The following is a 15553-nucleotide window of genomic DNA, read 5'->3' as shown; positions in this document are numbered from 1 at the left end:
CATGGTGAAAACCGCCATCAAAAACATGAAATCCGGAACATCAGCAGGACATGACGGCTTAAGTACCGAACACGTTAAACATACAGGGGTAGCGATTCTAAAACTACTGGCAACATTGTTCACCGATATCATAAAGAGTGGTTATCTACCCAAAGGCATGACAAAGACAATCATAATACCGATAGTAAAATCTAAACTGACAGACATAACTTTACAGGAAAATTACAGACCGATATCCATCGCCACCGTCACCGCCAGAATATTTGAACGAGTTCTCTTAGATCAAGTCGGACCTCAATTGAAAACGAAAGATAATCAGATGGGTTTCAAAACTGAATGCTCCACAGACTCAGCCATATTCTGCGTAAAATGGACGCTGGAATACTACAGGAAGAGAAAAACAACAACTTACGCATGCTTTCTGGACCTTAGTAAGGCCTTCGACAGAGTCTACCATCCATTATTATGGACCAAACTAAAAGATAGAGGCCTACCATGGAAAGTAGTACGAATTCTCGACACATGGCACCGTCAACAAGAAAACATAGTTAAATGGAAAGATGGTTTCTCAGAGCCCTTTTTCTTAAAGAGTGGGGTCAGACAAGGAGGTTGTTTGTCCCCAGTACTGTTCAACATATATATGGATGAATTAACTCACAGGTTAAATAACGCTGGGGTAGGCTGCCATATTGGAGGAGAATGCATCAACAACGTGAGCTACGCAGACGATATGGTGCTGATGGCACCGTCAATAAGGGGACTGAGAATTCTCTTGAAGATCTGCGAAGAATATGCACTCGAAACTAACATGTTATATAACACGAAAAAAACAGCACTGCTGGTCGTCAAATACAGAGAAAGACCAAAAAAGATTCCCCCAGCATTTTTAAATGGAGAACCTCTCATAATAGTAGAAACAACGAAATATTTTGGGGCATATCATCACCAACAACTCAACGGATGACGACGACATCGACAGGCAGAGGCGAGCACTGAGCATAAAAAGTAACATGCTTAGTAGAAGATTTAGACTCTGCAACCCGAAGGTGAAAAGGACGCTATTCTTAGCTTTCTGCACTACCTTGTATACTTGCGAGCTGTGGGCCAAATTCAAAAAGCGTACCATGGAAAGGCTTCGGATTCAATATAATAATGCTTACCGCACAATGTTCGGACTTCCAAGGTACTGCAGTGCCTCCTCGATGTTCATGGAGGGGAGAGTTCCCGGCTTTTCAGCCCTAATGAGAACCAGGGTAGCAGGAACGAGAGGAAGGATCAACAACTCCAGAAACGTCCTCATTATCGAATCCCGCCAGACCTCAGGATCGAGCATCGAAAAACATTGGAGAAAAATATTGGCCCCCATAATTATCGCTCCGATATACCAATAAGCTTCCTATGATATCACTCTTCACTCTATATATTTCCTTTCACTTTTTCTAATGTTTTTTTTTTTATCATTCTTACATTTTATATTGTATTTTATTTGTACCTACTTATCTCTGTATATAACGTTGTAGTTATATTTTATGGAATGTGTGGGATTGCACTCACCTCCCCACATTCTGGAATAAACAATTATTATTATTATTATAACATCCACTATGGAACATTCCGCACATATAACTTCCACTATGGAACATACCGCACATATAACTTATATTATTTTTAATAAATAAATTTATTTGCGCACTCCGGGATTTGAACCTGCGTCCTCCGGATTGCTAGTCAAGAGCCTTGCCCCTTCAACCACGGTGGCCGTCAGTTTAATGCTGATTTTGCATTTAATTTTTTACCCTTGTTTGTATTTTCGAAATTACTATTGAGATTTTTATCGAGGGCAAAATATAATTAAGGACGAGAAAATTAAAATTCACAGTGATAACTTTCTGAATAAGTGATTTATGAAAGTCGATTTGCATTTTATTAATCAACTCAAGTTTTCGTGAGTCGTTCGTGGAAAATTATGATTACTTCGTAATTTTTTTAACGATGTTTTACAGATTTTTAGTATACTAATTTAGAATTTTAACAAGGAACAATTTTAGATTACCTTTGTCGAGAATAAGTTTTGACAGTTAGAAAGATATTTAATTAATTCTGTTTAGACATAGATAGGGTTCGATGATAAAACAGAACAATTTTTATCAAACAGATCAATTGACGGCCTCCTTGGTCAAAGGGTAACGCTCTCGACTAGCAATCGAAAAACGCGAGTTCAAATCCCGGTGTACGCAAATAAAATTTATTTGATTAATTTAAGTTTTTTCACAATTTATCATTTTTAAATAATTTAAGGTATATTTGCGGTACGAGTGGAAGATACTTTCAGTATCGCCCTAGTGTAAAAACACCATTTAGAATTCAAACATTTCTTGAAGTGGCTTTAGCAGTGTTTGGTGACCAGATCTTAATAGCCAGGTACTTTCCCACCTTCGTCTCTCCCATCTCCTTCCCCTTCTTACTACCTTCAGTCTCACATCTTACCCCAAATAGAAATGCCATGATCTTATTGGGTTCCAGAAGGTTGGGAGCAATTGACTCTCTTCCGGTATACACATAAATTCACATAAAAAATGCATTTGAGTATTTCTCGACCTTTCTAAAGCCTTCGACACAATAAATCACTCACATCTTTTTGAAAACTAGAGAACATAGGGATCACTGATAATGAACTGATATTCTTTAAAAGCTAAATGGGAAATAGAAAGCAAACTACGAAACTTAACAACATAACCAGTGAGTGTATTGATGTCAAATTCGGGGTGCCTCAAGGAAGTATTCTAGGTCCGATTCTGTTCCTAATTTACATTAATGATCTATGCCACATACAATGTGACGGAGAAATCATCAGTTTTGCGGTTGATACTGTTCTCCATATAAATGGGAATAATTGGACAGAAACATTTAAGAAAGCAGAAGATACACTAAACAGGATAAAAAATAGCTAGACTACCATTCACTTACAGTAAATGCTAATAAAACCAAATTCATCACTTTCAAAATAAAAAATACAAAAAACTCTGAAGAAAACCTTAACTTGAAAATTCATAGCCCGCATCACTTAAATGAGCATTGTAATTGTCCCTTATTAGAAAACTTTGACCATATAACGTATCTGGGTCTAAAAATAGATGGAAATTTTAAATGGACCAATCACATTAGCTATTTAGATAATAAAATTGAAAAACTAAGTTATTTTTTCAAAACTATCACGAATGTGTTCATTAAAAAATACTTAATCAAAATCTACACGGCTCTCTGCCAATCACTTTTAGAATACGGTATTATCGGATGGGGCAGTGCAAATAAAAATATACTAAATCCACTAATTAAAACTCAAAAAGCCATAATGAAAATTATATTGAAAGTTCCTGTAAGAACTAGTACTGACGAAATCTTCACCAATCTTAACATCGTGTCAATTAAACAACTTTATTCTAAAACTATACTCATTTACATTCATAAGTACAAAACCCAAGAAATAACAACAAACACGTACTATACAAACACTAGATCTCATGGTCAAAAACTTATCCAACAAATAACTGCTAATACAACTTTTGGGCAAAAAAGCTTCTTATATCATAGTATTAAACTCTACAATAAAATACAACTCTCACTCAAAAACCTGAACATTTTAACATTTAAATCTCAAATAAAAAGCTGGATACTTAATACAGGGAGCTCTGAAATAGAAAATATACTGATATCAAACACAGACTAATGCAGAATCAACTGAACTATATCAAAAAACACTATCTTACTTATTTTAAAATTATTTAAAAAAAAATATATATACTACATGATATATGTTTATAATTAAATTCATATGTAAATTTGTTGTAATATTAATTTTCTTATAATTAAATTATACACAATATGTAAATGAAATCCTCAGCACGGGATATCCCAGTGAGGATATCATTATATCTATTTGTTACAAAAAAAGATAGTAAAACACTTATTATATTATACTATATAAAAAAAGTTAAACAAAACAAAGATAAAACAGAACCATGAAGAAAAATGAAGAAATAAGGATCTAAAGTCACTTTTTATTTCAAGTTTAAAAATTGTTATTTTTATTCCTAATACTCGATTTTCATTGTTGTTATTATTTAAATTAAAACTTACGAATCTTTTGCGCGGGTTTATTTCGATTACTGAATAATAATGACTAGTCATTTAATAAATAAAGTTTCGAAATTTTAAAATAGGAAATTCATATGTCATACGGCATATATTCTGGTCTATTAATGGGTAATTTCTATCACCTAAAAGAAATATTAAAAATATAGTACTAAAGGATTCATATGTCTTATACTGATTTATAAATGTGGAAATTCTAACTATACAATTGTAAATGTTCTCTAAAATGCCCTGGAAAGAATCTCAGACTTGTGATGTCTCGAAAGAAACCATTCATCTGTTCTAAATGCAATTACTAATTTTATCCAAACTGACCCGGTATTAAATTACATCTTTGGGATTCTTTCAAGAATAATGAGACCATCCTGTCGCTTCGAATGCAATCAACAATGTTCTTAATTTGTTTTGACAGCATCGCCATTCCATTGTAAGAATATTATGTACTAAATACACGATTTGACTGTCCTAAAACGGGAATCCTCCCCAGTTGGACAGACGAAGGTTCATTTTGTATTGAATTGTTTGTAATTTATATATATATATATTTATAAAATGTATGAATAAATAACCTCACCTAGCCCAGGATTTTTTTATTTTGTTTTATAGAGAAATTCAATAATGACCACAAATATGCTTTTTTTCGTTGTTTGGTTTCTTCACTATTATTTTTTATCACTCTTGTGTTTTAACACTGTTCTGTTTTATTACTCTTCTGTTTTGACACTATTAGTTTTTATCACTATTCTGTGAAATCACTTTTCAGTTTAACCACTATTCTGTTTTATCATTATTCTGTTTTATCACTATTCTGTTTTATCACTGTTCTGTTTTATCACTATTCCGTATTATCACCTTTCTGTTTTACCATTATTTCGTTTTATCACTATTCTGTTTTATCGCTGTTCTGTTTTATCACTATTCTGGTCTATCACTGTTCTTTTTTATCACTATTCCGTTTTATCACATTTCTGTTTTATCATTATTTCACTATACAACTATTCTGTTTTATCGCTATTCGGTTTTATCTGTTTAATCACTATTGTTTATTTATCGCTCTTTTTTTATCACTGTTCTTTTTATTACTTTTCTGTTTTATCACTATTTTGTTTTATTACTATTCTTTTTTTCACTGTTCTGTTTTTCACTATTTTGTTTTATTACTATTCTGTTAAATAACTATGCCGTTTTATCCTCTATTCTGTTTTGTTTTGTTACGAATAAGATAGGTAAAAGGGATCAGTTAGCGGCGGTGTGGTTACGCATGTGCAAAATAAGTAAACGGCAAGATAATCTGTGAGAAGTATTGAAAGATACAATAATTTAAGATATTTTGTATTGCAAAGTACAAAAAAAAACACTTTTTGCGGAAATCCGTGAAACTTTTCTTGTGTAATACTTTGATATTTCACCTTGTAGTAAATAATACAAATGGGCACATTACTCATGCGAATCGGGAAACTGTTTGCTCTTGTTTGGTCCAGAATAGCATAAGGTCATTTGAATACAAATCTTTCTAGTATTATACGTTTGACAGTCGCCATGGAGCATGGAGGACTGCCAAAATTTCAAGGATAACAGCTTAACCTACAAATTATAACACATTTGCGCTACGACAATACATGATATTACATTATTGGCGGGTTTATACTTTATGTGGAGAGAACATACTGACCTATAAAATATGCTTGATTGAAATCGGAAGAAATACGTACATATTTTATCTTATATCAAGGAACTTTAGTGAAAAATATATTATACAATAAAAGATATAAATTTGTTTTAGACCACTTTAATTTTAATTACACTCTACCGGTTTCGGAAGCACCCTTCCTTCGTCAGGAGAATATGAAAACTGTTTTAATTTTCTCCTGGCGAGGGAAGGGTGCTTCCGAAACCGGTAGTGTAATTAAAATTAAAGTGGTCTAAAACAAATTTATGTATGACGAGCCACAAAGTTATGCTTACTACAAATATGAAAAATATTATAGTTTGAAAAAGATGTATTCATACGCCTAGATCAGGGGTCTCCAAACTTTTCAGCCGGAGGGCCACATTGACTAATCCAGTGAGTTCGGAGGGCCAAAACAGTTTTAATTTCTAGACACCCATATTTTCGTCCTAGGGGGGGGGGGGATAGACAATAGAATTTTCAGGGATGAAAATATAGCTTTAGATAACATATCTTTGAAGATAATTTTTTGATACTCGTTTCTCAGACCTTGATATCATTGCGAATTAAATGAAGATTTTTCAAAAAAAATCCTCTTGATATATACACCGTTTGCGCCCGTATTTTTCGCGCGATACTTGTGGACGCAATGTATTGGTGCCAAGTAACTCGCCAACGAGCATATATATTCGCACGAAAAAATTCGCGGAGTTTTCGAGCAAGGTCTTAGCCATTAGCTGTCGCGGGTCCTTGATGACACTGGTCATAAGATGTCGCGGGCCGGATGGATGACACTGGCGGGCCGGATACGGCCCGCGGGCCGTAGTTTGGAGACCCCTGGCCTAGATCAACAAACACTGATTCGAATTATATAATTATACGTAGAATTAACTAATTGTGATTTAAAAATAATTGTAAGAGACATAAACGCCCTGTAATTGGTTGGCGGGTTTTGACAGATCTTACACCGCTACCTCACGGGTCGTTCAGCCGCGTTCATGAAAAGACTTGCACACGTCATACCACTGCGATATTCAAAAGAATTCATGTTTTTTTGGATATCTTGTTGAACTATCTTCTAGATTAAGAAATAAACTAAATGGAAACACTACAGAGCTGATTTATAAAACTATAGTTGCTCCACATTTAGATTATTGCTCTACTATGTTATATTTGGCCAATGAAGGAAACTTGAACAAGCTAGATGTTATACAGAATAGAGCTATGAGATGTATACTAGGAAAAGGAAAATACGCAAGCATAGATCAAATGAGAGAACAGCTAAATTGGATTTCTATAAAAAAGAGACTATTATATAATGTGTTAATTTTTGTACATAAAATCATGAACAACCAAATGCCAAAATATTTTAAGGATGAAATTGTTTTTAATAGAGATGTTCATAATTACGAAACCAGAAATGTAAATAGGATTAGATTGCCACATATGAAAAAAACAAAATCACAGAACTGCCTAATGTACAAAGGACTAAAAATGTATGATGAAATGCCTGAAAGTCTGAAGAATGAAGGAAGAATGAATGTATTTAAAAAGAAATGTTATATTTATTGTAAAAATATGTAAAATTACAAAATGAAATATGATCTTGTTTATATTAGTTTATATTCAAATGTATAAACTAACTCAATAAATAATTTAAAAAAAAAAAAAAAAATTTAAATTCTGATTTGTTGATTTCTTACCGACCCGAGTTGGATTAACTTTTAACCGACAAAATCGAGGTACGTTTGACGTCACGCGCACCCCGTCAGATTTCGATCATTTTGGCGGGCTTTGAAAAATGCAAACTTTATAATTATTTTCAGTATGAAATCGACATTTGTAAATAAAAATACAATAAGTATTTAAGTGAACACTCAAAAACAAAACTGAAAATTTGCCTGAAATTTCTTATTACCGAACTGCTCAATTTCTTGAATAAAATAATACAATATTAAAGAAAATTGGGAATTTAAGTAAATAATCTTTTTATGTAGTTTTGACGATTTAATTCAAGGTCTTGCGGTAAAAAAAGGCGTCAAAGTTCCGGAAAAGAAATTTGTTGATGCAGCGTTTTTCCAAAATCCAGAATCTTTTCTGTCACCCAGCATAAAGGTTAAAACAATTCTAGAAGAAGAACAAACAAAGTTTACTTTAAAAGTTTCACGTCTTTGTTGAGAACTAGCCAAATACTTCTGACGCGTGTTCCGCACATTCAATCAATCACAAGGAAAAAAAAACTCCTGCCTTTGTATCGGTGGGTTAAATCCACATTTATTCCACCAGTACAATTTTACTTTGGGAAAGACAAAATTGATTTGTTTTTTTTTTTTATATCGAGATGATATTATCAATATTTCAACAAGACTCTCTAACAAAAGGTCCCGTATTTCACAATTTGGAATTCAAAGAATTTTTTGAAAATACTGTTTCGGTTCTTGAATTTGTTCCATGCGAGGTTTCTTTCCATTTTAGTCACGTGAACTTTTAACGTAGATCTAAAATACTTTTCACGTAAAAAATGATGACGGCATAAATATCACAATTTATGCTGTATTTATATAAGATATAGGTACTTCTCCTTTTACTGGTGATTTCAATTCTTTACCTATGAAAATTCTAGAATTAGCAGATTCTCTCCGAAGTATCCTGGTGAAGTGCCACGATTCAAGATCGAAACCTTTGCTTGAAATGTCTTCATCAATTTTTACAATTTTAATTCAAACAATAAATTTAACTTTTTAACCCGCTGAAACTTATACAGAAACTTATAACTTAACTTATATTGAAACCGGTTTGTAAATTTAAATATGTTTGTGGTTTAAAACAAAATTTGCATTTTATTTTATTTCTAAAAAAACTGCTTCACTTTATTTATCCAGCTTAAAATCATAGAAATACTTTGTGGCGTCATTATAATTAAATTAAAATAATATATTTTTGTATGTTCACCATTATTAAATCAACAGGATCGATATGTTTTGAAACCAATGATTTCTTCTTTTGGGTAAACATAATATATAATACTAAGGACGGGTTGTTTCGGAGAACAATCAAAATTCAATGTTTGTTTTTACAATTCATCAAATTTTAATGTTGATTTTCAAGTTCTATGAAGGATTTTTTCAAGTTCTGTTTTTATTTCAGTTCTGTCAAGCAACTAGCCTATAATGATATACTATCAGAACTTAAATAGGACTTTCACAGATCCCGAAAATGAACGTTGAAATGTGATGAATTGTTCAAATTCTCCGAAACAACCCGTCCTTAATGTCCATACTTGACTATTTTTTAATTTTCATTAGGTTCCGAAACATGTCGATCCTTTTTTGTTAAATGGTAGTGTACACAAATTTTTTGATTTTCATGTAACTAAAATATTCTATTAATCGTCCATAATAATTTTTTTCTTCTTTCGAAATATGTGTGTCTTTCAAATTCGTAATCATGATTAACCAAAACTAAATATGTATTTTTAAAAATCCTCATTTCGAATAGAAATGTATGCCATTTCACAAAATTATGTAACCCACAACAATATACTGTTAAACTGATTTTCCAGATGTACAATTATAGCCTCCTCTTCCATCTATATATATTTATATATATATTTTTTTAAAGCTTCACTTAGACCATAGGCCCATTGTGCTATCTCCCATTTTACCTCCATCCTTTAAAAACAACCCAGTCCTTTTAATAAAGTTCACCAGGGTTGTCGTTGGGTATGTGGCTATGTCTTCTGGTTGTACTGTATGTCTCCCCAGGTATCTGAGCCTAGTTCCCACCAGGGCAGGACATTGGCACAATAGGTGAATTGGAGTATTGTTTTCTACTCCCAATCTCTGCATGTGTCTCCTGAGATGGCAGTGTACCATTAGTAGTCCTACCAGTTCCCTCAGCGAGTTTATGTCCATATCGAGTAGTTTCTTGGTTCGTCTAGGGTCTGGTCCTTTTATTAGTACTTTAGATTGTCTCATTCCAGGTGCTCTCTCCCATTCTTTGCGGTGCTGGGATTCGATTCACCTATCAATATGTAATTTAATGTGGCAAGCTGCTACTCCTACGGCCGTCTCGGATCCTACAAGTGGTGCTTTCGCCGCTTTCCTTGCTAGTTCGTCAGCCCGCTCGTTGGCCTCAATACCTTTATGTCCTGGTACCCAGATTAGAGTTATTTTATTGATGGTAGCGAGTTCTGTAAGTTACTTCTCAGTGCCATTAGGGCTGCCTGGCTATCGGAACATAGGCTTATGTTTTTATTCACGTATATTCTCCTGTGCGCAGGCCAAGATGGCTTTCATCTCAGCTTGAAACACAGTACAGTGTGTTCCAAGAGGAATACTGTCCATTCCATCCATAAGCAAATGATTTAAATGGAAGAGCAGTATAAATTACATTAGCCCATTGTAAAACATGTATTATTGTGGTGTTGTATTAATATAAAATAAACTAATAAAAATTTTATTTAAAAAAAAAACAATAAAAAAATACAAATTAGAAGGCAGTGGGTTCAATTCCAATCGGTGACATGTTTTTTTCTCAGAATATTTTTTTAATTATAAAAATATTTCAGGCTAATAACTATTGTTTAAAAAAATATTTTTTTCCTTTGTGCTATGCATAAAACCTTGTCTCGTAAACATTAGTTTATCATTTTTAGTGAAAAAGTCAAACCAAAAAGTATTGCTTTCTATGAAATCGCCTAAAAAATGTATATAATGTACATGCTCGTCGTAGAATATCAGATATCTTGTAGTTGTTAAGGGCTCCAATCGAAACCTTTTGGTGTTTCAAACATCACCCATAATTTTCTAGACATTTTCAAAGAAGAAAAATCTTTCAAATCAATCACTCAGATATGAACGTTGTCGATCAATGTGCTAAAAGAAAATTTACCAGAAAAACCTCGACGGCGATGTTTATAAAATTAAATATACTGAAAATGTGAAACATTCCTGCGTAATTCGTAACGTCAATTCAAAATCAATGAAACTATTTATCGCAAGCGATAAAATAATTTGTATGAAATTTTATTATTTATTCGAAATGCGTATTTATTTGTTAAAATGTTTTACAGACGCTTAAATGAATTAATAGAGTATTGATATGTTACTGAAACATTGCCGCGGTTTCAGTAAACTAGGTTCAATGGAAATACTTTACCTTTTTAAATATATCCTTCGAATGACATTTCATAATTTTTAAAGTTCACCAACATTCAACAGGTAACTTTCTTCTTTTGAAAGGTAGATTCCAAGGCAATTTTTTGTATAAAATTTTTCAGCTTCACAAATCATACAATAATTTTAATATCCCGTGAGTTTTCTCGGGTCTGCGCTAGTTATACAAAATGTATTATCATAGTCGTCTCGTACACCTACAAGTTTTATTGAATACAATAGTTAAATTCTGTGATTCATTAAAATAAAGTTGATATTGCGATAATGTCCATCGGTTATTAATTCGCAACTCTTCTAAAAAAAGTTTTGGAATTATTCGATAAATTAAATGAGATTTTTTGGTCGTTATTAGTTAGAGTGCGCTAGTGAAGGTATACATATGTTAGAAACGCTTTGTGGCATAGACTGGAAACATGGAATTGGAGTTCAGAGCCACACACATTTAGCATTAAATAGTCTTAACTTTGACCTATTAACTTGATGCATTTATTCACAATGAATGCTTTGATCTGGCGCAAGCCACTGAAGAACTGGTCTGGTATTTCAACCAGTTTCAAGAATCTCATGGTGGTTCTCCAATGAATTTTAGCAAAATGCACATTATTTATTCTGAAACCCTGAACCGTAACGAGTACATTTTCATTTTAGTTAAGTATGAGGGTGAATATAAACTGCCAAGCTGAACCAAGACTTATATGAAAGGAACGGAGCAACCACAATGGGATGCTTCGTTCATTTCCTGTAATTTGTGGCCTGGCTTGCGCGTTTATTCTCCTGTCTGTACGCAACGTAACAAACGTGCGACTGACTTTTGTATGAGACCGCATGAAAGAGAGAAAACAATGTAGGTATGAGCGAGCAAGGTTGTCTAATAACTCTTCGTTATCACATTTCATCTGAGGTAATACATTGTGTTAATTCATCTGACCTTTAAACAGCACATAGAAAACTGAAAGAAAGAATCATTCCCTTAATTGGTGTATTTGATAGAATTCGCTAATCTTCTACCAACAGAAGTTAAGAGGGGCTTATACTTAACCCAGTCTCACCTAAATTATCAAATATAAATAAGGGGGAACACACACATTACATAACTAAACGATTTAAAAATAATGTAGAATAAAATACGTTCAAAGAATGGTTTGATAAAAACTTATTAATATTAAATATTGAAAAAATATATAATATAATTTTTAGTAGAAACAAAAAAAATCATTTTATTTCATTAAATATTAAAATATATTAAAAAATGCACATCAAAAAAATTTACTAAAATAATGAATGTTTATGCATAGCAAATAAAAATAAAATTAAATATTTAGGTGTAATAATAGATAGTAACCTTAAGTGGAAAACTCACATAAACAATATCATAAATAAATTAAGAAAACTCATTTACATATTTATTAGTCGAAGAAATATACTTAACTTAAAAATATTTACTACGCTCTAGATCTAGATCATTCAATAATACAGTGTGGTATCGTTGCATGGGGGGGAGCTTACAAATCATCACTTTTACCGCTGGAAAGCACTCAAAGGCTGTTAGTAAAAATTTTAATAAAAAAACCATCAGACTACCCAACCTCACAACTTTTCAAAGACTTTCAAGTCCCACAACTAAAAAATACATATACAAAAAATACGCTGCTTCAAATCCACAAAGATCTGTATAAGAAGTCACACCATGCCATGGTTCGTGTCGAGAGCAATAGGCAAAATACAATGGGTCGCTTATGCACTCCGTTAATGCACACCAGTTTTACACAACACTATTACATGTACACTGGAGTTGTGTGGTTTAATCAACTAACGACAGAGATGAGATTAGAACCGGACTATAATAAATTTTAAAATAAAACAAACTTCACCATCTTAAATAATTTAGCGAATTAGAATGACGATGACATCTCACTATATTATTTTATATATTAGTGTATAAAAAAACTAAAATCTCTTCACTTTATATGTTTTTATGATTTTTTTTCTTCTATTTACATATGTATGTTAAGTTTTTATTTTTATCCCTTTACACGCGAGTTTTAGAATCTTGTAAAAGTAAACATGTTTATTTTTATTTGAAATATGTTCTTACTATGTAAATTTAAATAATTATACCGTATTTTATAAAATAAATAAAAATATTTAAAAAAAAACTCTTTCAACTATAACCCAGATACCCTCACCAAGAACTATACAAAGAAATTAACTTATTGAAAATTGTATGAATATAACTTATGTCTTTTAACATACAAAATACAAACCAACTTATACACACGAATACAACATCAATACAGACAACATAACAAATTGTAAGTAAAGACGGTAAATTGTGGTATGAAACGCATAGGCCATGAGGGTTTAAATATTTACAATCTCCTTCCCAATTTTTAAGAAAATTTAAGAAAAGCTGTCCTATCTAAAGATTAGCGAACAGAATGTACGTATAGTAATTGTTAAGATGAGATGTTATGTACTATTGTATATTGTGTAAAATTATAATTGTTTTGTGTGTTAACATTATGTAGCTTATATTTAGTTGGAAAGTGAAATATCTATATTTCTTCAACTATAAAAAAATCAGTATATTGACTAATATTTCGCCATCCCAATTTCAATATAAAGACTAATGGACAAAATCATATGAGTAAAGCTTGCATAATACGATGCGGACTATTAAAATTCGATCTTATCAATTATAATGGTCGTATTAAAAATATATTTTAATATAACTATTGAACCGACAATGCCAAAAAGTATGAAAGAAAACTGACAACGATATTTGTACTACTCCAGACAAGACAATTATGTTTAAGAAGGAAATGAGATTTTTTTCTTTATTTTATCACCTCGTCAGCCCTACTCGATTATTTTACAGGATGGGTTGTTTTAAAGCTTATTATTATTAATAAATTCCGTTTGTGATTATTTGCAGGCGTTACTTCGCGGTGCACTAAGCCAACAGAGTGCAGTGATCCTGGTCTGCATGGCCATAGATCGATACGTCTGCTTACTGCACCCTGCCAGGTACCATCGCCACTCCAGCAAGAAGGTAGGTACCACCATCATTGAATTGCGGCGTATTCCTGTGTTATAGCGGCAGGCTACTACGACCTAGAACATTCTATAATTTCTGCTTACGCAGCGAAGATCGCATCTCGTACTTTCGAGAATAATAACGAAGGCAGCTAGAATATTTCCGGTTGTAATAGACGCGTGTGACCCTATATAAGTGCAGCCTCAGAAGACTACCACTCATTTCCCCCCCTCCAGGTAGCTGCGCACTTCAGACAACGAGAAAAAAAGCTCCGAACAAGAGACTTTGCACCACGGAAAAAAAAAAAATCCATTAGATATCACTACCACTCAGTTGATCGGTCAATCTCGTATAGATTGCAACCCTCCTCCGCTCCGCACCGCGCACCGCAGTAGCACGTCGTCCCATCGTGAATAACGAATTAAAGTTCCTAGTAATCATAATATGCAAAAAATATTTTCATTATTGTTGATTTACTCGCGTTAAATATATAATAACTTTTTAAATTCTTATTTCTTTTATTCCGTTTGGGAACTCATCGCCGTCATAGTCATACGACATAACAGGTTCAGCCTCTCTTCAAATAACCTTTAGATTAAACTTTAAAAATATACTGTTACAATAGCGGAATTATAATTACATTTGCAGTGAAACGCAGAAGATTCTTTTAACAGCCTTTCACTCTAGCTGTCAAATTATTGTAAAAGTTTTAATAAACATTTTAGCCTTTCCCGGTTTCTTCGAAGGCTCGATTGAATTAAGTAATTAATATTTTTTAACTGTTTAAAAACTTCTTCTTTATGAAATAATTCTTCTTCTTCCTAAATCTTTATGGAAATAATGGTACCCAATAGTAAAACAGTAGTTTTCAGAATATTCTCATTACCGCTCTATGCTGAACTACCACCATTTAAAAACTGCTCTAAATTACTTCTGCGTCAATCGCATATAGACAACACTTTCTATTTCAGACAACTATTTCTGAATAGGCAGGGTCTTCCATTATCCCTTTCATATCTCCAAATAAAGGTGACAGAGTCTTAGCTTCGAACAGTGGTATTCTGCTTATAACCACTGCAAAATAAAAAAAATCCTTCTCAATACCTCTCCCACAGCCGGTGCTTCTCAATGATGGCATATTTTTCCCTCATTTACGCAATGGCAAAAACCTAACAAAAACGGTAGATGTTTTCGGAAACATCTACCGTTTTTGTTAGGTTCGCAGAAGCAACACATTTTTCAACCCCCAGCAGGAAGGGTAGGTGCACATACGGAAGTTATAAATGGTCTGTTATTTCTTTAACTAAGACTGATGGCTGGGAGTTCTGCCGTTTCCTTTTCCTGACACTGGCTTATTTTCTTGTCTCTCCAAAGACTTTTTTCTGTGACCTTATCCTTTTTGGGCGTTGTTGTGGTATTTAAACAGTTTCAGTATGTGGTTTTTTGTTTGTAATCAGCACTAATGTGTGTTTTATTGACATTCTCATTATTTGAGGCATAACGATATTGTTTATTACT

At 32.8% G+C, this 15553-nt stretch overlaps 1 protein-coding gene across 1 annotated transcript in view; it reads left to right on the top strand.

Annotated features, from left to right (window-relative positions):
• The window catches only part of LOC149419803 (trace amine-associated receptor 1), a 297606-nt gene that overhangs the window by 176208 nt on the left and 105845 nt on the right, over nucleotides 1–15553 (top strand). Inside the window, exon 4 of the mRNA XM_089637037.1 lies at nucleotides 13934–14050. Coding sequence (XP_089493163.1) covers nucleotides 13934–14050 — 117 coding nt within the window. The remainder of the gene's footprint in view (nucleotides 1–13933; nucleotides 14051–15553) is intronic.

Source organism: Hesperophylax consimilis, chromosome 11, assembly GCF_061612785.1.
Source record: "Hesperophylax consimilis isolate HC1 chromosome 11, BYU_Hcon_1.0, whole genome shotgun sequence".
NCBI lineage: Eukaryota > Metazoa > Arthropoda > Insecta > Trichoptera > Limnephilidae > Hesperophylax > Hesperophylax consimilis.
This window is presented reverse-complemented; position numbering and strand designations above follow the sequence as displayed.